The sequence below is a fragment of the Ooceraea biroi genome, chromosome 8, assembly GCF_003672135.1.
Source record: "Ooceraea biroi isolate clonal line C1 chromosome 8, Obir_v5.4, whole genome shotgun sequence".
Lineage (NCBI taxonomy): Eukaryota > Metazoa > Arthropoda > Insecta > Hymenoptera > Formicidae > Ooceraea > Ooceraea biroi.
Genome location: NC_039513.1, coordinates 7,490,690 through 7,517,083, shown reverse-complemented (window position 1 = coordinate 7,517,083; position 26,394 = coordinate 7,490,690). Strand labels below are relative to the sequence as shown.

The 26,394-nt window shown below is 43.4% G+C and overlaps 1 protein-coding gene across 1 annotated transcript in view; it reads left to right on the top strand.

Annotated features, from left to right (window-relative positions):
* LOC105275730 (tachykinin-like peptides receptor 99D) overlaps window positions 1-26,394 on the top strand; it is a 74,624-nt gene that overhangs the window by 27,092 nt on the left and 21,138 nt on the right. The window contains exon 2 of the mRNA XM_026972063.1: window positions 13,419-16,653. Coding sequence (XP_026827864.1) covers window positions 16,202-16,653 — 452 coding nt within the window. The 5' untranslated portion in view covers window positions 13,419-16,201. The remainder of the gene's footprint in view (window positions 1-13,418; window positions 16,654-26,394) is intronic.

Genomic DNA, 26,394 nt, shown 5'->3' with positions numbered 1-26,394 from the left:
GGAACAATTTTGGTTATTTCAGATGAGAAAGAGATGTCTCATCTATCGTGAAAATATTTGTTGTTTGTAATAATAAGGTATATTTTACGATTCTTCTCGCATCTGTTTTCGGCACGTATCTTTCAGCTTTATCTTACTTTGCGTGTACGCTATATCACAATGAAATGCCAACACAATTGTTCGCGCTTGCTCAAATGTAGACGCACATCAACCTGCGATTTGCTCTTTGAGCCACAGTGAAGAATTGCAACATAAAATCGTGAGAATCATTGCACCACTTTTATTTTCTGGTTATTGTCATCACCGCGCATTGATCGATCCTACTACAATTTGGCATTTTGTTCGATTCGAAAGTTTTACAACGGACTATTCCGATAAATACAGTTACCATACATTATCATCATTCATCACGATCAAAACGTGATCAAAATCGCGGCAACTGACACAAGGGGCGCGCGCGCACGCGCGCGCACCACACACACACACACACGCACACACACACGGTGGCAAGCTACGAACGCGATCGATGATAAGATTGTTCTTTCCGGTAGTGCCGATGATACTTCTTTCGCAACGTGGAAGAGACATAAGGAGCACGTTTAGTTGGATGCTATCAGAACCTTACAACCGCGCTATCACTTTTCGTACATATCGACCGGAGGTGAAAAACTATCTCATTTGGCGACCCGCGCAGAAAGAACAGTTCCACGAAACTTATCAAATTTCCACTTTGTACAATTTTTTCGCCTTTGCATCCCGTGCGATATTAACGTGCCGTCCCGTTCCTTTGCATACGATGCATATGCGAAATTGTAGCTGGAGAAAAATTCAAACGAACGCCCGAAACTCGAGAGAGAGAGAGAAAGAGAGAGTCTGTATAGTTGTGAGAAGGCGTAAGGGGCGTAAGGGGTAACTCTCGGCACAAACTGTGCACGCCAACAGAGTTGTGGCATTACAATAACCGCGTAACTATGCACGTTAGTCCAGGTAAAAGCTGTCGGTGGACGAAAGATTGCACGACCAAGTTTCATAGGCCGCGTTTTCGTACCGTGTATGATGAAAACTTGAATCAACAGTAAAAAGCTCCGCTTTGCGCAGGGCAACCATTTCGTAGCGGATACGAATTTTCTGTTTCACATAACTCTATTCGTTCGTGCTTATTTACTCGCAAGTTATGGGCAATATCGGGTTTAATAGCGTCATTTAAATGTCATTCCGTTTATGGGAATGGTTGTGTAGGTTGATATTGGCTGGCGCCGTGAATATGCATCGCTGCAAAATACGCCAATTTTTACTATCGCGTGAGGAAAGTCGACGATAATGTCGTTTCTTTCATCGCATTGTAAATTACGTTAAATCGTAAATTTGTCTCTGTTGCAAAAGGAATATTGCGCTGAATAAAACACCATGTTTCCATGATCTCGTCCAAGTTTCTGACGCGAAACGTAATAAGGGGGTTGAAGAAGAGAGCTTTTTCGGCCAGAATTGCTTCCTATCAAATTTGCGTGAAATCGACGCGAAAACTTTTGATGAAACGTTTCGCCGTTAAGGGGGAAAAAAATAGCGACCAGATGTATCCAAGAGTCTAATTATTATGCTCATCATTTCCGAGCTTACTGAGCTTAATCGCTTCATGCGCATAACCAAACGCGTATTTCGAATCTGGTTGGCTCGTAAAATTGATTAGATAGAGCTCCTCTCGAAATCCAAGCGGCACAACCATGTCTCCCGTGTGCTATCGCGCGTATTACTACACGAGAGAAATTGTGCTTGCCAAGCTTGTCGTCTCCATTAGCGCAGGCCTGTCGATTGGGGGAAGATTTCCATCGCGTGTGAACGATGCAGTCTCGCGCAAATCCAAATTTCCCACGAGACTTACACGATATCATCATGCTTCTTTCGAGAGCTCTAAAGATGGATTCTTAAACGCGCGCACACGTTTATCGTTTCCTTTTCTCTGTACCGCATGATTTGGCGGAATAGAGATGGATTCAGGCTCTGAGATAAGCCAAGGGCGCACAGATCCCCGACAAATGAGATGCGCAGGCAGAACGAGCTGTCGTTAATCATCGGGGGTCAAGACGATCCGATCGAGCCCATCACGCCGACGACCAACGATTACCATTTCGTGAGAGCGCTAATGAAGAAATGTGTCGCAAACGACTCCGAGATACGCAAGAAAGAAAGATTATTTCGCGGCAGCATCTCGCCGTTTATTTGCGCCAACGGCTGCACGTATCCCATCTGTTGTGCAACATTCAGCTAGACGCGGCATAAGGGCAGCGTAACGTCCACCGGCTTTAGCGTTAATGCAAAGTTCATTAGCAACAATTATGGCTATTATTGCGTTCGCCGGTATCTCGAGAATTATGCGCATTAGTCGCGAAATTGCGCGTTAGAACAAGGCCGGCGAACAAAGCTTGAATTATTCCGCTCCGCTCAAATGAATCGGACAATCTGTTAATCGGTGTACATTTCGCGATTTAATTGCGTCGCGGAGTTGCGTAATTAAAAACGGGCATCAAAACGATCGAGTTTTCTCAAGTGTCAGTTTTCTTTATTGTTTCTTCTTAGCTTGCCTCTTTCCCTTCGCTTTTAGCACTTTTAGAGCACGAGCAAAACTTTGCGTTCTTCCTTACGCGTTCTTTTTTTGGCAAAATGTTACGGACAAATGGATTGTGAAAATGCTTTTACTGTATCAAAGGATGTTTTATTTTGAAATTAATTGTAAATAGATATTGATGGCTAGATACATTACTTAATCAAATCGCAGGTAAGCTCTCGCACACGGAAAATTTAATTTCGATTCTCTGGTTTTGTTTCCCGCGCGCGTGTTGATTAACATGGTTACTTCGATACACCTGTGTGCTCTATTTTCATTACCATCCTGAAAGACTCTCAATTATCCGTTGGAAATTGGTCCACAAATGTTTGTCCACTTCCAAAATGCGTTTTAGTAGATGCTATCTCAAGATACGTCCTTTTGATCAATTCTTTCTTCCATCTTCCGAGAAGAGTCTCGATCTCTTGTACTTTTATAACTCATTAACGTCCAAACGGCGGGCTTTATCCTTATCACGTCGGAGGCACTATTGAGAAATTAAGACTTCGGTATTGGCAGGCCATCGATAACGCGATCACCCTAACTTGACATCGACGTCGCGGCGTCGCGGCGACGTAGCCCGAAAGTCGCTACGCGCGCACCCGTTAATCGCTCCGTATTCCTTCAATTGCGGTAGATGGATTATACCTAGCCTGTGAATTATCTCCGGTATACGTGCATGCAACGCCGCACGCAAGCATGATCGGTATCGTTGTATCGCATACATTCCAATCGAAGCTGCACGTGTTTAGCTTGGACGACGACGATACCACGCCCAAGGGAGAGATGTCTCCTCTTTGTGGCTTCTGCGGCACTTGGATTGCTTCGGCAAGTATTGACAGTGTCTTGATAACGCGATCAGGCGCCACTCTGCCAACAACACGGCGGCTCTCGCGTACTCCATTACCACGGGGCTAATCATATTAAGAGCATGCCGCATCCCGTTGCATCCCGTTTCGCATTAACATGCGTGTAGATGTACGTGACCGATCCAAATACGGGTAAAGGAGTCGCGGATATTGATATCTACAGAATATTTCCCTAATCCGAGAAACACCGTAAGATATTTTCGCCAATCGGCTGCCGAAATTCAGAAACAATCGAAGATAGATGTGCACGCGCAGCGAGCTAATATCGCAGTGCATGTAAATGTATTGCGACGATTCAACGTCGATGCGGCACAATGTAAATTCATGCCTTACGAAGCGGGTCGCATCAAATTACTCGATCAGAGAAAGGCCGGTTGTCAATCGCTCGGATCTCATTTCGCGTCCGACGGATCCATGCCGGACGCACTAATTTCAATTTATATGTTAAACTATGGAACTGTATTTTTCTGCGCACACGAGCACGAGGACATTGCACGTAATCACGACTGAACACAGTTACTGGTTTCTTCCTACGATTGCTTCGAAAGTATTGGATTTTACGAGCAACTCTAAAAAAAACGGTATTTCAATTTTTCCTTCCGCTTACGTTTTTATTTCCTCGGTAAAATGTGGAATTGTTCACGCGCGATGTACGCATGTTGCTTTACTCGAAGGACTTAATTATGTATAAAGATAACAATGTGACGTTAACAAAGGCGCAGAAATAATTTTTAACTGAAACATTTATTCCACAAAGAGCGAATCTCCCTCTCACTCTCTCGTTCTCTCGCTAGTTATTGTAATTGCGAAACTTGAAGAGAACGTCTGCCGTCAGCGGAAGAATCGCGTGCATGAACAATAAAGCGGAAAAGTCAGTTCCGGTAACGATTGCTCGCTACAATGCTTTGCAACGTTTCCGTCTTAAATTGTTACTTGAAAATACACGAGTTCTCTCGAGTGTAGAAGAAGGACGAAGGGAGAAAAACACGTACATTGTTCGAGTTAAAAGAAGAAATGATGTAACGAACAAACACAAATAAAGGTCAAAACAAGAATGTTCCCTGCAAGCTCGAGTCATATCGGATCAAAGCAGAACGTGGAATTCGTCCGACTGCGCGCATATTCGGTTTTACGTAAAGGTACGCAAAGTCAGGAATAACTGGACTACCAACAGATGCCACAGATATTACGGTTCCAGTTGTCTATAACAAGGTTACAAGGCGTATCAGATATATCACTGTCCTAAATCGTCCCTTGACTCTTTCCATATTACTCGGCTGAACTTGACAGTGCGGTACGATAAAACGTATAGGGCAAAAGAATTATCGAATTAGCTGCAAACAGGAACGGTATATCGGATTTCGATTCGTTTGCCACCGATTCCATGGTGGAACGTGTCTGATTCTCCAAGATTAGTTGGGAGATTTACGTCCCATTGTTCTCTGTGCGTTCTTCGTATTTCTTGCTCTCGCATCTTATATACCCGTGCGAATATAATTCCGCACGGGTTTCTCTTTCCACGCGTGAGCAGATTATAAGAGGGTGTATTATTATGTCATACGCACCACGCTCGCACACGCACACGCGTATACAGGGTGAGGCACCTAAAACAGGCCACCTGAATATCTCGGCTGTTATTGGTGATAGAAAAAAATGTGTCAGAACAAACTTGCATGGTTTCGAGGGACACATAATTTGTTCTAAATAGTTTTTTATTAGGTGGACGCGTAGAGGTCATATGAAGGTCAACTTCGTTTGTATTTTAAATGGCATGATATGTTTTTTTACGTACCATTTAGTAGAGCGTTTGAAGATGCGCACATTGATCTACGGGTCAAAATCGTTCAAGGTCACTGAAGGCGAACTGCAAGGGAAAATAATTTACTTTATATTGCCTAGAGTTCTCTGCTATTGAAAATACCGTAAACTCAGAAATAAAAAAGTTCTAGCCCTTAGAAATTTTTTCTTTTCCGCGAAGTTCTGAGTTGTTGTTATCATTAATTTTTATATTGCCTAGAGTTCTCTGCTATTGAAAATACCGTAAAGTCAGAAATGAAAAAGTTCTAGCCCTTAGAAATTTTTTCTTTTCCGAGAAGTTTTGAGTTGATGATATCATTATTTTATATATTGGCTAGAGTTCTGTGCTATTAAAAATACTGTAAACTCAGAAATGAAAAAGTTCTAGCCCTTAGAAATTTTTTCTTTTCCGAGAAGTTTTGAGTTGATGATATCATTATTTTATATATTGGCTAGAGTTCTGTGCTATTAAAAATACTGTAAACTCAGAAATGAAAAAGTTCTAGCCGTTAGAAATTTTTTCTTTTCCGAGAAGTTCTGAGTTGATGAAATCATTATTTTTTATATTGCCTAGAGTTCTCTGCTATTGAAAATACCGTAAACTCAGAAATGAAAAAGTTGCAGCACTTAGAAATTTCAGCCTTCAGTGACCTTGAATGATTTTGACCCGTAGATCAATGTGCGCATCTTCAAACGCTCTACTAAATGGTACGTAAAAAAACATATCATGCCATTTAAAATACAAACGAAGTTGACCTTCATATGACCTCTACGCGTCCACCTAATAAAAAACTATTTAGAACAAATTATGTGTCCCTCGAAACCATGCAAGTTTGGTCTGACACATTTTTTTCTATCACCAATAACAGCCGAGATATTCAGGTGGCCTGTTTTAGGTGCCTCACCCTGTATACAATTGTTACGTGTGTATCTTTCCTGAACCTTTTTCGCCTTTACGGCCGAGGCAGTAAGTGATGCGTGCACGTCTTAAGTCCGGCCGCGTGACAGGAATGAACCCTCGTCGCGGCAGTGCCGAGCGTTTTTCTACGCAAACGTTTCTCTCCTTCGGTATCGCCTGAGCCCGCGGCGGCGCGTTCGGCGTGTCCACGAAGATAAAAGCCTGCGAAACGTGTTCCATGTACTATGAACAGATCTCGGACAATTCCGTCTTCTCGAGAAGAACTGTCTGCCGATTCGTACTCGCGCTTACCGACATTTCTAACGATACCCGAGAATTTCAATTTCACGACAAAGTATACGCGAACAGAGAGTCCACAAGCAGCCAGCCAGCACGTTGTTGCACGTTTCGTGGTTTCGTGCGACGATATATCGATCGTCCGAGACAGCTGTTCGCGGCTTCGATAGTTGGAAACGTTCGAACGAACGACAACGCTTCCGAGATAAGATTTCTCCCATCGGAATTTTCGACGTGCAGAGTCAGAGGAGACCTTTAGTTTTGTCTTTCAAGGGCGAACATGCCATTTTGCTGCTGTGAGAAAAGCGGCGAATGGGATTGCTGTTATTTTACAAATGGATGAGTCGTTCCATCAGGCAAAGTGCGTCCATTGTCAATGCGCGCGCGTTTGTCTCTTGAGTTCCACACGACACATTCGTTTTATCGTGATACACGTTTTTGATAGAGGTATTTTGGAGAGTTGCGATCAAAATGAAAAAAACTCGGTCAGTTTGCAAAATTGTTCCGTCTTGCTTGCTGGAAGGTTGTAAAAGTTACTCATCAACTTTCGTATCTTACGCGAGACTCGATTTATACCGTTAATTCCGGACAGTGAAATCTAGAAACAGTGAAATCAATCATTTCGCTTTCATTAATCTGCAAGTTAAAGCAATGCCTTCGCAATCGCAGTTCGCAATCTTTGGTGCACATCGAGAGGGTAAAGTGAGTGCGACCCGAGTGCAATGTAAAGTCGCAATTGGCAAAGAAAAATGGAGCACGATGTAGCGAGCGAGTATACGGGCGGCGAGCACACAAACTGCAAGTTATCGTGCACGTGGGTAAAGTTTAACAAACGGCCCACTGACTTCTGGATAACCTCGGTACGGTGTTGCCGCGAAAATAGCCGTATATCTCACACGCCACTCTGGTTAAAAGAAAGTTACCGTGTTTCCAAGCGGTTGATTACTTTATCGCCTTGCCATTGTCGATAGAAGAGATACGATTTCGTTGCATCGCTCTTCAGTGATTTCCACCTGTCGAACATTCAAACTTACATGCTTCCGAAATTACGCCCAGCGAATTAATTAACAGGGAAACTTAGATACGTGTAAGAAACTACACCAGGATGGAATATGTTATGATGGAATACTGTTGTGAGAACCTTCTCCCTATCTCGAAAAAGAGCTTTCGCTTCGGCTTATAATCAAGTAATGACGGTGTCTTATATAATAGAAGACGAGTTTCCTTGCTCGACGAATCCTCTTATCGTCGAAACCACATGGTGCGGATAAGCCTGCAGGAGCGTTGATGCAGGCCAATATAAGGAGCAGTACTCATTAGACCTTATGCATTTATGCGCAAACCAGCCAGCCAACGTGCAAAGGTGGCGAGATAAATTACATGATAAAGTATCCGATTTACACGCGCAGGAGAAACGAAAGAGTGATTACGTTTAGTACATATTTCTAGTGGAAGCCTGCTACAGAAACTGCACGTGTGTACAAAATTGAATGCGAAACTTTAGACTGCTCGCAGCTCACACATTGTCATTCTATAGAAGGAACTATGTTACGACTACGTTCCTCATGACGACTTTTGACGGCAGGGCGCCGTCTACGCCCAAAACGTATCTCGTTCTTGCCCATCTTCCGAAAACAATACGGATGACCCCTGTGAAGTTGGCCCCCCTTCTTCGAAATTTGAAAAAAATAAGCACAGTTCTGATTGCCCCCCGAAGAGTTCTAGAGTTCTCAGTCCTTTTTAGAAAGAGTTCTGCCATTTAAAGAACGAAAACACCATTTGAAACACCGGGGGGGCTAACTTCACGAAACTGAAAATTCAAACGGCTATAACTTTTTTGTTTTTAATTTTAGCGCTTTGACCCTTAAGAATAATTTGTAGAACTCTTTGGGGGGCCATCAGGACTCTCAATAGAACTCCAGATTTCCAAAAAACTTTCAGACCCAGAATTTTCAAAGTGCCAGAACTTTTTTGTTTTCGATTTCAGAGCATTGGTTTCTAGGGATAATCGGTAGAACTCTTTGGGGGGTCATCAGAACTCTCAACAGAACTGCGGAATTATTTAAAAATTTTCGACCTGAGGAACTTAGAAATTTTCAGACTCTGCAACTTCGACTAGCCAGAACTTTTTTGTTTTCGACTTGAGCGCATCGAGTATTAAGGATAATCGTTAGAACTCTTCGGGGGGCTACCAGAACTCTCAACAGAACTGCGGAAGTATTTAAAAAATTTTTGACTTAGAAATTTTCGAACTTTCAAACTTTAATCGCCAGAACTTTTTAGTTTTCGACTTAAGAGCATCGAATATTAAGGATAATCGTTAGAACTCTTCGGGGGGTCACCAGAACTGGCAGCAGAACTGCGGAATTATTTAAAACATTTTCGACCTGTGGGACTTAGAAATTTTCGGACTCCGCAATTTCAAGTCGCCAGAACTTTTTTGTTTGAAATTGCGGAGTCCGAAAATTTCTAAGTCCCACAGGTCGAAAATTTTTTTAATAATTCCGCAGTTCTGCTGCCAGTTCTGGTGGCCCCCCGAAGAGTTCTAACGATTATCCTTAATACTCGATGCGCTCAAGTCGAAAACAAAAAAGTTCTGGCAATTTGAAGTTTTTTTGGGTCCGAAAGTTTTTTTGGGAAATCCGGAGTTCTATTGAGAGTTCTGATGGCCCCCCAAAGAGTTTTACAAATTATTCTTAAGGTTCAAAGCACTAAAATTAAAAACAAAAAGTTATAGCCGTTTGAATTTTCAGTTTCGTGAAGTTAGCCCCCCCGGTGTTTCAAATGGTGTTTTCGTTACTTTAAATGGCAGAACTCTTTCTAAAAAGGACTGAGAACTCTAGAACTCTTCGGGGGGCAATCAGAACTGTGCTTATTTTTTTCAAATTTTGAAGAAGGGGGGCCAACTTCACAGAGGTATACGGATGTCAGAGCGACGAGAGGATAAAGAAGCAAAGATCAGATCTGCCAGAATTTTCAAAGTTGAATAGTTATTCAACGAGATCACTTGACCGCTCTCTTGACTTCTCTCAATCTAAGACTACATCGCTCTTTTGATATTTATGTTTTTTTTTTCAACTGAAACTTTCGGATATTGTATCGACGCGATGTCTGGAATAAATAATGGCAAATATATAAAAAACTTTATATTCGCATCCTTTGAACACTCTCTTTCTCGATTGGTCTCGCTTTTTCATATTCCTTTCTCGTTTGATTGTTCTTATCTGAGTCTTCGGCATCGTAAACCTAAAATTGTCACAAATTTCAGAACGGTGTTTCCGATAAAAGTCGTAATAACGGCATAACTCGTAGTAAGGGCTCGATAAAAATTACGATCGAGATAAAAGTCCTTTTCCCCCGCGGGACTCTAAATCCATGAGATCGTATCTCCTGAACGGTCGATTCCACACGGACGAGCGTATACGCTTGTTCGCTCAATTGCAGTCGAACATTGGTTCCGCCGATAGGCGAGAAGAGCAAAAAGCTTTTTTTGTACAGCGCGGACAGTTATGCGGTCCACGGAGTGATTCACAATTTGCATTACTTCACGGCTTCGTACCAGTGTGTACCATCGTCCAAGCGCATCGCGTCGAGCAAAGGCAATTCCGTTCGTCCTCGACGCGGTGTTCTATTTGCCTTCTTTACCTTGATAACCGCACGGGGAGTTCAATTTTCAAGCGCGGAGCATTCTATTGCTACGCATAAATTCCGCACTTGTTCGACCACGATGACGTGGCTACAGTGACACATGTGCATTTTTACTAAATCGATATGCCGACATACATTCGAGCTTGTTTCGCGAACGTCATTTGCGAATGCTCAATGCGTGAAATTTTTATCAACTAGTTTACTAGCAGATACATTGACATGTGAATAAGATTGGCACAAGCATATCCTTTTCCGATCGCTTAAAGTCTTAAACAATCAATAATAAGTGTTTTGAAATCTTAACACGAAAACTTGCCAAAAGAAAGAAAAAAATACTTGCATGAACGTGCAAATAGAGAAATGCGCAGAATTAACATAGTCGAGCATTTGTAAATTTCAGGAGGATAGAAGGAGTACATTAAAAGTGATTTCTATTGAGACGCACTATATGAACAATTCCCAATCCTCGTGCGAATAAAGATAATCCTTTATTAACTATAACAGCAGTTTCTCACAAAATCCTACTAGCCTCGCCCGATAAATCGGAGAAACCACGTACACGCAATTTTACAGTCCACGGCGCAATCCTGTGTTAATCCTGGGTTAACAATTCGCAAGCGCGTTCAAAGTCGAGAGAGTGGCGGATCCCTCGTGGCTGGTTCGTGGGTGTTACGAAAACGTGAAATTACGTACGTCGTCACGAATGCCACAAACGTCACGACGCCCTTCGCCGAACTCACCCTCCGCCTTGTCGCTCTCGGCCACACAATGCCGTTATATCGATCGTTAGCTATTTTCAGATTCAGGAACAATATTCGAGCATTAATCGCTCGTCCCATCTCATTCGTTACTCATCTTACTGCAAAACGAAGCGAGAGATGTACATATTATTTTTAAGAACTTTCTCGCGCATCGTTAACCCGTTTGCTCGTGCGAACGGAGAGTAGTTGGGTATCATTTCGATACTCGATCGATTAACGCGATTGATCATGACGATTAACACTCGGTTACGCAAAATACAAAATTAATCGAGCAATTGCAACGATTAATTTTTTTGGAAACTCTCTGCTCGATGCGAATCACGCAGCTGCGGATTAACGATATGCAATGCGTAATCCATGCGACACATCGCCCGCGATAATTATACGTGGGATTATGATACATGGTGTCGCTGATGGAGTGTCGTCTTAATTTGTTTGTCCATTTGCACCTGCCTAGGTCACGTAAACTTTCATTTCCATTCTGTGGCACGACAATCTGAAATAATTGCCGACCACGCAACAACGCGGTCTTTTACATTCGCAGTTTGTATGCAACGTTATTCAAATGTACACGTGTAAATATAGGCAAAAAGGTGCCGGCACTGAGCACTCGCATAAAAGTTAATCTTATGGTTTCGCCCGCCACGACAACGCGACAACGCGACTATTTATGACGTTGACAATCATTTTTTATTTAATTCTTGTTCTTCTATAACAAGTTTCACGTGACTTTTTCTCGCGATGCTGTTTTAGTGATGTTCGCGTGTACATTAGTGACACATACATAGTATCGAAATGAGGTCACGAGTCGTTAAATCGAAATATTGTGCAGAACATATCGTGGGCAAACGATGTGAATAAATGTTTATTTAAAATCATTGCCATACCATACCATACAGTAAGAGAAACAATCGCGATTTCTAGCATCGTGTGTACGTTTCATGATACTTTTGCATCATGAATTATTCCTCAGAAAGGTGAAGGAAACCAACGTAAAAATGTATCGTGCATGCTTTAGAAGAAAGTAGCTTTTAAAGCAATATCCGCGTTAATTGGTATTTTACTGTAAACGATGAAATAACACTGCTATCTTTCTAATATCCTGCGGTATTGCACGGTACGCAGAGAGCTTATCGCAGTACGAAAAGAATGGCACGGTTACAACGTAATTAAACAAATGATATATCTCACAAAGTTAGGTACCTAAAAGAATATTGCGCGAATATTCTTTACACGCGTAAACGTAAACGTAAAACGATATTAAAGTGGACTATTCAACCAAATAATCTTCCGACTGGAGATAGCCGCGCAGTATTATCTTGTGTCGAGGGAACGTTGGTGGAGCGATAACTTAACGATCCGACCGGTAGAGAAGCATTAATAGTAAAATAATTATCCGAAGGTACACGAAACGAAACTTGGCAGGCATGCCCTCGGGCATCTTGATTGAGACGACCGTGAGTTCGTGTTATAATTGAATTCCCTTGGGAAATTCCACGACTCGTAATCAGCACGTTCGTTCTTCCGTGTTCTTCCGCGAACGTGCTTGTCCATCCGTGTATACCTTCTTTTTCGTCACCAACGCAAACGGGATTGATAAAATTTCATGGGCTATGCTGCGCTCTCTCTCTCTCTCTCTCTCTCTCTTCTCTCAACTCGGTCGGCCAGTCGCATTCCTTGAGCTTTTCACCCACGCGCGGAGCGAGAGTACTTCGGCGACGCGCGTTAAGGGGGGAGCCTGCTTTAGAACGCTGAAAATAAGGTATATTTTACGAATTGTTTTTGGAGAAACTATACAGCGGATCATTATAAAACTTTGATGCATTTATTAGTACATGTTTAAAGATAAAACAAATTATTTGTTGATTTGAATATATCGCTTGTAGAGGTCGTCCTGGAGGCATCTTAGTGCAGCCGCGTCGCCGGCATTGCAAATTGGTGAGCATTCTCCTGCCTCCAAATTTCGTCTAAACTGAAAAATTGAAATATGTTCTCGTTATTTATGAATTCCCATCGTCGATGAACCAAAGGGAGAAGAAAAAAGTTGAAAAGTGCCAAAATGGTGGAGCTTAGAACACAAAAGTACGATTTTTAGGCAAAGTTTTTGAACTTTTTCATGCAAAAATAATTGTTTAACTTAATGTTTTTATGAATATTAAAGGTTCATCGACGATGGGAATTCATAAATAACGAGAAAATATTTCAATTTTTCAGTTTGGATGAAATTTGGAGGCGGGAGAATGCTCACCAATTTACAATGCCGGCTGCACTAAGATGCCTCCAGGACGACCTCTACAGGCGATATATTCAAATAAAAAAATAATTTTTTTTATCTTTAAACATGTACTAATAAATGCATCAAAGTTTTATAATGATCCGCTGTATAGTTTCTCCAAAAAAATTCGTAAAATTATACCTTATTTTCAACGTTCTAAAGCAGGCTCCCCCCTTAATCCATAAGGCGCACCCTTGCTCGCCCTCGCTGTGCGAGAAGCAACGGAGAGCTTAGAGAATGACCCATAATGTATATTATACATATGTTCCAGATCGAGGTGTTCGTGGATGTGGAACCGCAATGGAACGACGCTTCGCGAGGGATTCGCGAATGTAACAACACGGCGTCGCCGGGACTCTGGATAAATGCGGAATCCTGCGTGGAGAACGTTATAATTCCGCGACGAGAATCATCGCCTGAAATAGACGAAGCTCGAGACTCTCGTCGTCTCTGTCAACGAGTCGACGACAATCTGCGGTCGGATTCTTGTACGAGTTCTCGCCGAGTTTCGCAAATTATACATCCTGGGAATCAGTTACGCGACAGAAAGTTTTATATCGATCGCAAACATCGGACGAACTTTCTTTCAGCCCGCGTCTCGCGAATCTGGGAACTTTCCAAGGAGGCGCAATCCGCCATTTCCTTCATTTTTCGCTGAAATGCTCTCGGCTATGAACGAGCAATTTCACTTTATCCACGATAAACGCCACAGTGCTACGATCATCGGAAAAGTATCACAAAAGTTTCGAGCCAATTGAAAATTAAAGAGATCCCCGGAAACGCCCGCGCACGGAAGTGGAGGCAGAGGAAAGTGAGATTATTCTTCGTTCCAACAGCGTATCAATAACGAGGAAGGATTGCGAACGATGTCATTGTAGTGCAAGAAGAGCGGCTGCCGCGTCGCGCATCCAGGGATAGACACAAGAAATGCTTAAAGATTCAGTCACGAATATCATCAAACGTCTAATTGATGCCACGCAAACATTTTATTATAGCGCTGTGAGTGCGAAAGCTTTCCCGCCCTTGTGATCGACCGTATAGCGCGAAATCGTAAAAAAGCTACAGTGGAGCGTAATCTTTCTATTTGCGTGAGACTCAATGGGGAAACTTGGTTGGAAAACTAATTTGTTTGATGCGCGGTACAACAACGTGCAAAGTAACGCTGAATTATGAGCGAGAATTATCCCAGATGGAATATAAGTTTGACAATTTGAAACCTTGCAAAACCGCGTATCCATTAGGCGCTTCATCGTACAACAGACGTGGAACTTTTTCCCTCTGGTAAGTAACCGCGGTACACAACGAACACGTCTGTGTGCAAATTCCAGTGGTTGTGGCATTCACCGGCTCCTCGGTGCTTCCCGTCGACGAGGAGCGCAAAAACCGTCTTGTCATAAAACGGCAAGCGAATTTCACGACGACGCATCAACGATGCTTTAGTAATCATTAAACTTGGACCGAACGACAGCAGAGCCAGATACGCCAGATACGGTTAGAGCGCAACGTCGGCCAAGATTAAACGCAAAACTTCCATAAAGTCGTCGGGAAACCGTCACACGGACTCACCCCACCGGGAGATCAGCGTAATAATCAACGAACCTTCCGATTTTCTCTCTCCTCGTGGCGGAGGCTGACGAGTCGACGATCGAAAAAAGAAAAACCTGCAACGACGACTCGCAGCGGCATTCGCGGAAGAAAGAGGAGCGAGTCATATCACACATCGTGACTTCGCTGATATCGCCAAAAGGAAAAAGACACGAGTAAACGCGCCGCGAGGACAATGAAGCTTCCGGCGGCAAGGGCAGCGGCGGGGGCGATCGATTGGTGGTCCAGGATGCGATCGGATTCTGCCAAGAGCGGCCGCGCGTGAAACGCGAGCGGAAACGAGCTTGGATATCGAAATCGAAGTCACTGGCAGTTACTGGCGCGTGTTACCCGACAGTTTAATCGGCAAAGGGATACGCAGTATCCCATCGATACGATCGGCGGACCGTATCGCAGGCGGAACTAATGAGATGGCCCCTCGCACGAAAGTACGATCATTACGACAAAGTCGATAACCAGGAAAATGAGCTCGAATTAACGGTCTCCGTAATCAAGCGGCCGCGGCGCATTCCCTACCCTCCATCGTGCGATCCTCGATCGACGATTCTCAATTAAGATTGGTCGGACGGAAAAACGATTCGCCAGCGACGCGTAATTCGGCGCGATGCGGCACGTCGAAATTAAAAGCTCGTATTTCCGACGCCGGTAGCTACCGGCACGGCTTTCACGGAAGATCGACCTTGAATTGAAAGAATCCGGAAGGCACCACCGTAAAACGTAACTCGCTAACAACCGTCGCTAGCGACCGTCCGGAATACGATCGATGGATATTTCTCGACTCGTTCGACACAATTTGGAAATCGTTTGCAAACTGACACGTAGTCCGAGTGGAAAATTTGTGCGTCTGGACGATGCCTCGACCGTCGTAGCACGTTCCACACCTACACGCATCTACACGAGAGTAGACGCAATGCACGTTCCGGCATTACGTCGACACGGTCGTAAAAGTTTGCCCGAGTTGCTGGTTGGCGGGTGTGCGCGCTTGACAGGAATATGTAAGTTATTCGCCGTGAGGACCAACCCCGGTAGTTTCTAGTCACAGCGAATCTTCATCTTTCCCCAATTAAATGCAGAGAGAATCTCACGAACGTCTCAAGAATTCTTTAGCTTCAAGAATCGAGAACAAACCGGATGTGCCCAAAAGTCGATCGAAAGATACCAGATATTCCGCTGAGGTATTCTTTGTGACGCCCGATTCAATGTTACGCGACCGTGTCGAGGATTACCAGTTGTCAGGTACGCGAAACATCCCGAGGAGAAGGGAAAGAGAAAATCGTATATTCCGGTCGAGTGTGCGGCGTACCCTTTGAGATCAGGAAGGCACCAAGTTGCCGACAAACTTAACACGGTAACACGGGCTGCATGAGCGAACGTAGAAGAGAGTGAATTAAAAATTTCGTTCTCGTGTTGCTCTCGACAAAAGTCAACGTAGAGTACACGTGATTCGTGATGCAGAGTCTCGACGACGTAACGACGTACAACTCGACGTCTCACCTTTGGAACGCGACGGCGACGTCGTTATGGTTCGACAACGACACCTATCACAACGGCACCAATTACACGGACCTGGAACTGCGAAATCAATTCGTGCTGCCGTGGTGGCGGCAGATGATCTGGACGCTCCTGTTCGCGGTCATGATCACCGTGGCCACCGGCGGCAACCTGATAGTGATATGGATCGTGCTGGCACACAGGCGGATGCGCACCGTCACCAACTACTTCCTGGTGAATCTTAGCATCGCGGACGCCATGGTGTCCACCCTGAACGTTACTTTCAACTACACTTACATGCTCAACAGTCACTGGCCATTCGGCATGCTATATTGCAAGATCTGCCAGTTTATCGCCGTTCTCACGATATGCGCGAGCGTCTTCACGCTGATGGCGATATCCATCGATCGGTAAGTATCCTGCGATAATAAGGCGATCCTGAATCATAGAATCTCCCAGGATCTGATCATCCAGGTCAGTGCACGATATCCAGAGTCGTGCCATCAATTTTAGGGCCACCTTGAGGTCGCCTTTGAGACCAAGTATCGGGCGAGCAACGGATATAGTATTTTCCTCGACCGCTAATCGTTCTGTCTAAGCGCGGTCATCGCTGCGCGATCCTTACATCGAACAATCAATAATCCCGAAAGTGATGTTCCCTCTTTTCGTGCGGTCGCGCGCTTTTCGCTTTCACTGCATGAACGCTCACACTGCTGGAACCCCACTTAGATCGATGTCCGGTTCTGGGAAAACACATTTCCTCCTGTTTATCTAGACGAGTCCCCCGACGTTACGTAGAAGTAGTGGTCGTGTCGTATGACGTCGCGTTAAGGAGGGTTAACGACGAAACGGAAGAGGACTAACAACGAAGATCAATCTGACGTCGAAAGTCGCCCGAATAAAAAAAAAAGAAAAACGAGCAAGATGTACATTCCAGCTAACGTCACCTGTTCCACGATTAAACCCGATTGAGACATCGCAACCGCAAAGATTCAATTGCGATTACATCGTTGAGCAAATCGCAATTTGCCGTTTATCTACTTGTACTTGTAAAAATATGCGAATTGAAAATTTTTGCCTTCTAAATCACGCTCGAGCTATCGTTATATTCAAGTTGAGGAAGGCATGACATCATTTCTCACACATGCGACCTTTTCTATCGACAATAACTAAATCGTTTAATAAAAGAAATAAAAGAAAATAATGAAAAAAACAATATGCAAAGGTAGACAAATAGAGTGGCGGTAATTTTTTGCGAGAGTATTGAAAAAAAGTGCAATTCAATCTGCGAGCTTGGAAAGACTGAGTAAATTTTTCAAACTGATTTCCCACTTGAATGACCGCCATTCAGAATTATACTCAATGGAATACATAATTCATCGTTCTTTTTATTGTCACTGCAAGTTTAATTTTCTCTGTTGATACAACTAAACAAATGAATCTTCCTTAATCACATTGGAGAAAAAAAGTGAATTTTTTTTATTAAACTAGTTGGCAACGTGGAGAATTGCAAACCGCAAGAATTCTACTATAGAAAGTAATTGTATTTGTAACACATTTTTATCGTGATTACCTGAATTTGATCTCCCGATCAAAGATTTACAATTAGTCATTTTTCAAGTCAGTCTTAAAGCGAATACGTTCGCGTTCCATTTTTTAGCCAGGCGAATGATCACTCGAAGGAGCCTCGCATCAAAAGCCAGGAAAGCTGAGCAGCAAAAACCACCAGTCACAATTATTATATTATATAATATTGCTTTCTGTAAATCGAGAGAGTATACGTAAGAAGGTGAAGTTCTTCTCAATTGTACTCCGAAAGAAAATTCGCTATTTGGGAAAAATGTTTCATTGTGTGGGGATAAATCGCGAGTAACGTAAAATGATTAAAGAAGATGTTTTGAGCGAAAGCGTTATTCGTTTATATTTTTAACGAGTCTCTCTAGATGGTCGAGAACGACGACATTCGACGTGTATTTCTTGATGATTTAGACACTTTCTCCTTCGGAGCGGGTCCTCTGATAAAAAAGAATGGTAACGAAAATTTCGATCGAGCTCGACGTTGCCAACAGATGTGACGTATATTGGAAGGTGCTCAGGTCGTAAATTCTGAAATTGGTTTTTATGTCGGCGATAGAAGGAGATGGTAGGTCGTCCATCTTTCTCTCCACCGTCGTCGGTAGCAATCGCCGATAACCACCGACGAACGACGAACGCCACGTGTACGCGCATGGATGGATTTATCGCGGAAACTAATTTTCGGCGATACCGGAGGGTAACGCAAACGATACGCGTATTGTCATTTACGCGACAGCATTCGATGCAGCTCGACATTCCACGGCGAACATCGATACGGGACCGTTTTCAAGTGGCATTTCGTCGGGCGAAGCGTCCCAATGGAGCATTGCTCTCGATCGACTACGGTGGCATTTTCCGATAAATGACAGTGTGCGTTATCACGAGCGCGCGCGAGAATCTGAGACCTCGACAATGCACTGTGGTACGGAGAAGATAGGCATGAAGAAAGAGAGGGACAGAGAGAGAGAGAGAGAGAATCATCGGGATGTAATAGAAATAACGGACATTGTACTTTGGGATATCGTGCCAATCGATTTTCACCACGGCTATCTATCTAGATCATTAAATGTATTACGGCGAAGCTTTGTACGCGTTGCAACGAGCTTCTGCAAATGCAGCGCGACAGAATGGACCGGTGGGAATGGAAGGAACTCGATCGACAACAAATGCACGTATTCCATAGCGACAATTTATTCCGATGTATTCATATCGATCGATAATAAAGACCAATCGAGCGCGATTAAGATCGCGCGCGTTGAGCGGAAAGCGCGGATTTACAAGCTCGTACGATTTCACTCGTCGCACCCTTCGTACAAACGTGTCAGAAGCAGATACCATCGTGTATATACTACATATATATATATATATATATATGTAGTGTGTGTATATATATATATATATATAGGTATAGAAAAAACTCAGAGATTGGGGTCGCTAGTTAATTTTCTCTCGCACACGATAGCTCGAACGAGGATATTGCTGTTATCACTACCCACCCGTATAGAGACACGTTCCTCCGTCAATACCAAGTATTGCGAGGGAAAGGTCGATCTTGAGAGGTCGAAGAAGAGGCGATCGTAAAGCAACCGCGAGAGAGAAAAAGGCACGACAAAGTTTTCCCTTTCATTCGTGAAAACGGGGATAAATAATTGCCAGCGCCAAGTGAAGAGCACTTGTCGTCACTCGAAATATTTTCGTTTCAACGAGATAGTTTTTCTTCTAAAGAAGACTGGAGGCTGTCCCCAAAATCCCGAAAAGTGTAATAACGGACATAACGTATAAAGTCAGGAGGCAAATTATCTTGCGAGCTACTTGATCTTGATGCGACCGTAACGAAAATTGGTTCTTGCGGTTAAACGTATGCCTCTATATGGAAATCGGGAAACGATTCTCATCGGTGTGCTTGACCGGCAGTCGCATTAGCGGTTGAAATAGTGACCGCGAATAATTACCCTGTCTTTTTGCTACGTAGGTAGAGGCCGATCTGTTTGGGCCGCAACAGAACTCGTTAAAATATGATAGAACGCCCAGCAGAACGTTCCATGCGTAAAACAGATCTGAAATTATCCTTATTTTCTACTCTCATGTAATAATATAGCGTATATATGCATAATTTCTTTCCGCCTATACACGGTCGAGAGGCGGATGTGCAAGTGAGAGTTAATTTTTCATGTTATTTTCACTTTAGACGCCACTGGAAACGACTTTTCTCTACTATGCAACTCATAAATCCACGAGCAAAAGGGTTGCGCGCGCTTGTCGTTCCATATTTATCCCGAAAAGGGATTATTATCGAGAAAATGCCTAGGATTCCTCAGGATTCTCTTTATTCCGAGACAGTTTGCGAATCTTTCTTGTAGTCACCCATAGTTTCTCATCGTTGCTCGGGATTCTCTCCAAATGTGTGTGTGTGTGTGTGTGTGTGTGTGTGAGTGAGTGTGTGATATCGTCTTGTTAAAACGCGCAAACGTTCAATTTTTTATGTGAAATAGAAAAATGCATCTTATGTACTCGCCGCACTTTCTGTCCAACAATGAGAGATTTCTATATCACACGTCCGACAATCGTTACTCGCATCGCAAATACGTTCAAGATACGACATTGAGGAGACGATGTTGAGAACGTAGTTAGCTCCTTGTGCGGTATATCACGCACATGCTTCCGATACCAATTCAAACAAGAGCCGCATTGAAACAATACCGCGCACCACTACTATTATAACGCTGTTATAACGTACTTGTGAATGCAGTCCTGGAAAGCATGTATCCCACGCAGCAAAAATAAGAAACGTGGACCTTGGAAAATATTTCTCTCCCACTCTCAACCATAACGTCCATCCAAGGCGAAAGCGAATATAATGCAAACTCTTTCATCCAATGTCGATCCTCCACATTAGAGATTCAATAGAGATTCCACATTAGAAATCCAATGTGCGAGTACGATGTTCTCGTTTCCGAGGGTTTCTAGAATGGATGGTACATATAAAATGAATCATGAAATATCACTGTGTGAGATTCGCCGAGAGAATCGATAAAAATAACTCAATTTGACCTCGCAATGTGTAACACGATTAATCGCCGATGCACCGATAAAAGCCGTGCTCATTGATAATGCGTGACAGATTGGTGCGCGCTAAGCGAAGAGTATAAATTCACGTACAACTATAATCAGTTCTCGTCGCTTTTCTACAATTTTATCGATCGTTCGTTATAAAAAATTATATCAAATAATCTTTACATGCCGTCAGTTATTAATCATTGTCGTTCAATGCAGATTATCGTTTGAAAGTGGACTTGCTCGATGACGGTCAAATAAGTTAGGGAACGATGCAACTTGGCGAGTCATACCGTGCGACTACGATAATGCGCGAGCGTGAGAGCTCTTATTCTGAAGGCGGAAAGTAATCTAAAAAATGTAAGTGACGTACACATCGTGCGCTTTCTCCATCCACGTTGAAAAGATCAGATTCAGAAAAAAGAAAAACGAGGAACATTGGATGATATTCGAATTCCACGCGGTGGAGAACACGTGAAACGTAATCGAAACTCTTTTGATCGAGTTAAGACTAATCTAAACTACGACGAGTCATGAATCGATTACGACAATCCGTGTCGTCTAAGACCGAGAAATCACTTCGGATATCATCGATGATAATGAGAACAACTCGGACTTTAACAATCGCCACGTCACGAATAACAATGTGCTGCAATTATTAACAAGCGTTCGGCTGCATTCTCCGCCAACAAAGTCACCGAGTCGAAGGGACATTGAATTTCGAGAAAGACGTCTCTCAAGCCACCCTCAATTACGACAACGAATCAGAATGATGACTGGAGGATTTTTCGTGACGTCCGCGTCGTGACGAAAATCGATCGATTCCCTAGCGAGGGTCACAATCTACCCGCGCATTCCAATTTACCTATTCAAGCATTCATCTTACCGGAAACCTCATTGAAACTGACAGATATCGCGCGATATCCAACTACCGGATTCAACTCGACGAACTCTCAAGTGGCTGTCGAAACTTTGTCGCGATTCACGCATCCGCGAATTGGTACCGCACTTTATGCATCTCGTGTATCGGCAATCGGGAGTTTATCCCGCCTCCCTCTCGTTGTTGCATCACGTTTGCCAACATTTTGCTGGCATCGCAAACACCACGGAAGCACGTAGACGGTCGAATGTTATTTCGCTGTGCAGCGCCAATTTGCACGAGAATATCGATTTCCCGTAGGTGGACATGGTTGTACTGGTTCGCTTGTTGCGGAGACATGACTTATCCGTACATGCATTGCTTCACGGATAAGATCGATTTAGCATATTGATTTCCATCTCTGATCTGCCGACATACTACGCTACGTCGAACAGTTTGCGAGTAAACATTGACTGAAGATAAGCCTCTGCTGTGAGGGCAATTTTTGGCGCACCCTCCCCGTGAAATCCCATCTGCATATCTACCATGATTATCGTGAAAGTCGCGGGCGTTCAATTCTGCACAAGATAACAAGGGATTATAGGTCTGAAAGCGTTGAGCGAAGCTCTCCAGAAAGAGGAGAGAACTAATTCCACTGGCGGAACGAACGATAGAATGGCAAACAGAAACGATATCTCGTATCGTTTAACGATAAAACCATCTTTCAATATACCGTGGAACAAAGGAATGTCGGATCAACTTCAAGTTTGAACGAAATGGAGGATATACTGTTGCGGAAATCGATGCGAGCCTGAGTAATGAAGCGACGCTTACGAACATTCTCGTGGAGAATGCGAGATCAGAGGTGCGATAAAGCCTGCCCCGTTGACCACGAAAGGCGTCGATCAAACGTAGTTTTGAATGGATCGAAAGGTTGCTTCGGACCATAACGGTGCAACGGACGTAAACGTTGCGGCTAGTCGAAAACGTGGAAGATTCAATCGCTCCGTCGTCACCGGTGTTGGGAAACGTCAAACTATTAGAGAGAGAGAGAGAGTACGATAAAACCGGACGCGACGTTATCCTCGCGGAATTCCAGAGCGATAAGCCATAACGTGAGCGTAAATACCATCTTCAATTCCAAAGTTAATACCGACCATAGCCGGAATATTGGCGTTTTGCGAGCAATCTACGAGTCGACCGAATGCCGGGAATGAACCACTCGGATCATCCTTCTTCGGCTAACTTTTCCTATCGTTTTGCCGCGTAAAAAGATATGACCAATTTAAAATCGCAAAGGCCAAATACTCTCTTGAATCGCAAGTAGGTAGTTGTGATCCGTGCATTCGTTTCCCCACGCCTGTCTGGAAACAAAATTTTTGCGAGGAGTCTTGAAGGGAATAGTCTACAACTCGGATTAATCACGACAGTCAAAGTTTGTCAAAGAACTGCACTTTCTGGCAAATCGTGCGCCACGAGAAGCGATAATTCTACAATGTTCCCATTGGAACGTTTGGGTGGAAAATCAGATTAAGGGGGGAGCCTGCTTCAGAACGCTGAAAATAAGGTATATTTTACGAATTGTTTTTGGAGAAACTATACAGCGGATCATTATAAAACTTTGATGCATTTATTAGTACATGTTTAAAGATAAAACAAATTATTTTTTGATTTGAATATATCGCTTGTAGAGGTCGTCCTGGAGGCATCTTAGTGCAGCCGCGTCGCCGGCATTGCAAATTGGTGAGCATTCTCCTGCCTCCAAATTTCGTCTAAACTGAAAAATTGAAATATCTTCTCGTTATTTATGAAGGCCCATCGTCGATGAACCAAAGGGAGAAGAAAAAAGTTGAAAAGTGCCAAAATGGTGGAGCTTAGAACACAAAAGTACGATTTTTAGGCAAAGTTTTTGAACTTTTTCATGCAAAAATAATTGTTTAACTTAATGTTTTTATGAATATTAAAGGTTCATCGACGATGGGAATTCATAAATAACGAGAAAATATTTCAATTTTTCAGTTTGGATGAAATTTGGAGGCGGGAGAATGCTCACCAATTTACAATGCCGGCTGCACTAAGATGCCTCCAGGACGACCTCTACAGGCGATATATTCAAATAAAAAAATAATTTTTTTTATCTTTAAACATGTACTAATAAATGCATCAAAGTTTTATAATGATCCGCTGTATAGTTTCTCCAAAAAAATTCGTAAAATTATACCTTATTTTCAACGTTCTAAAGCAGGCTCCCCCCTTAAACGTACGAAATGCGACTTGGCGTCGATGGTACCTGAGCAAACGCTCGTAGCGAAAGCAACTGTCGAACCTGTTGAGTCACAACCTGTTGCGGCGGCTAAACAATCCGAAACAACTTATCCCGCTTATTTGTCAGCCGCCAAGCCAACAACGAGCGACTGGATATCGGTAACGAGCGACGAGGTGAGCGGGCATTATGGTTGGTCACGGGAAATCGGCAAGCAACGAGTGCGTGAGAAAACGTCGATAGTCGACGCGACTGTAATTATACCATACGGTCAACAACGTTAAAGAATAGATATCCAGCAGTGACAACCACTTCCGAGATGACTCGATATCCGCAAAGTGAGAGACACGCTAGCAGCTCTCATTTGGTCGATCGAGCGACTTACGTCATCGGTTAGCACGAACATAAATAAGCAGCATCGAAGCGCGACCGTGAGCCGCAACGCGAATTTTAATGAAAATACCGATGGCGTTGTCCCGCCGACGATTGGAGGATCGATTAAAATTCCGATGCCAGTGCTCAGTGTCGTTGCCCATGAGACGATCGATCTTGCACGCGGAAGAATCCACGGTAAGGTGGGACGCAAACAGCTCGAATGTTAACCGAAGGAGCTAGAGCGAAACGAAGCAAACTCTCCGCATTTGGCTTATAAACGCTGAAAGCATCACTCGAGTGTCGGTCTCGAGGTAAACGCAAACAGTACGAGTCGCCGTCGCTAAAACACCGAGTAGAAGGTAAACGGAGATGTAAACTTGAATTTTCTCAGCTTACATCCGGTCACGACGGCGATACATCCGACGGGATAGACGCTTTTAGCGTCGTCGTCGTCGAATCAATCACGTATAATCCATCCGAGGATCTACTACTGTAAATAGCAACTCGAATCAAAGAGCTAATTCGAGTGTGAGTTACGAAGGGAATCGGAAACGTCGCCAGATTGTCGAATGTTAATGCAAATGCTACAAGTTGTACATACAACGCCAATGTCAAATAAATGAACGACATCGGTGGATTGCACATCAGTCACTCGATTGTGTCCATGGTTCGCCGCTGCTCGTGGTCGATTCATCCTTTGCGAATAATGATCCGCTGATGGAGGTGAACCTCATCGTGGGCGATGACGCGCTGAATTGCGTGTAGGCTTCCCACGCGATAGTCTGCTTTTACGAGACAACGTTAACTAGAATGTTATCTAATGTTATCTAGCATGTAAACTGGAAGGGCTAGGGAGGGCTAGATGCAAAATAATGTTATGTAATTTGCACTAGAAGCTGCTGGTCAGACAACCATGCCAGACCACGGAATCCGAGAACCGATAACTTGGTCCGGGCATTCTCGACGAGTCAGTCCGAGCGACGATGTTTGGCTCGCAATCGGATGGGCAGGCTTCCTCATGACGGATCACGTTAACGAGAGAGATTCACGTCGAGCATGATGCAGTCTTGATAAAATATGCGTCGCGTCCGCAAGTACTCGAGCACAGTCGAGGGATTACGTATCATGTAAAATGTAACTCTCCAGTAATAGACTGTCGGTGAAAATAATGTATGATTATAAAGTGCGATTCCATGAAGCATGATGAAGCAAAATTCGACACGCTGCACCTAACGCAAATTTATATTAATCGCGTACTCTTTGTACTCATACCTCGGAAGTTTTGCGCGTAATTATAATAATTTATAATCTCATTCATTTAAAATAATCACAGTAGGTATAATAAACTCTGGACATTTATCCTTTGTCACATTACAGCTTCGTACATGTACGCGACGACATAATTTTACATTGAAAAAGCATGGATATCTGCTTGAGAATTCATACCGCTTATAGCCGATTTGCATTTCAAATATTTGAGAAGCATCCTTGTTCTCGCGTCGGAAGAAGCTTTCTTTGAGGAATTTACGCGTATCGTGTCGCCAAGTGAAAAATGCAAACAACATTTCCAAACTAGGTCTGTGAATCTACAACGATATTTAACAGCGACACAGTGAAGAAAAATACAAGTCAAGTATCACATTAATGTCACGGCCGTTTATGTCTGCTTATAACACAATTTTCGCGTATCTCGTAAGTTTATTTTCAACTAAAATGCAAAGGACCGATATTTTCCGAAGCTTATTATCACGATGGTATAATTAGGATGGTATAATATGTATAATTGGGAGGGTCCTCGATTCTTTGTAAATGGCTCTCGAGTCCCTATCCAAAATACGATAGCAATTCGGACTCGGTTCTCCGAACGATGCTTCTCGCATCGCAGGAAAATGAACCCCTGGGAATTTTCGTAATCCATTTTCCCAAGGAACGTCTCGCCGATCGTAACCGAGAAAACGTGCAACGGTTAACTATGACAGCTATCTCCTTGAAAGAACATCTATCTTCCGTAACTTCCAATAAAGA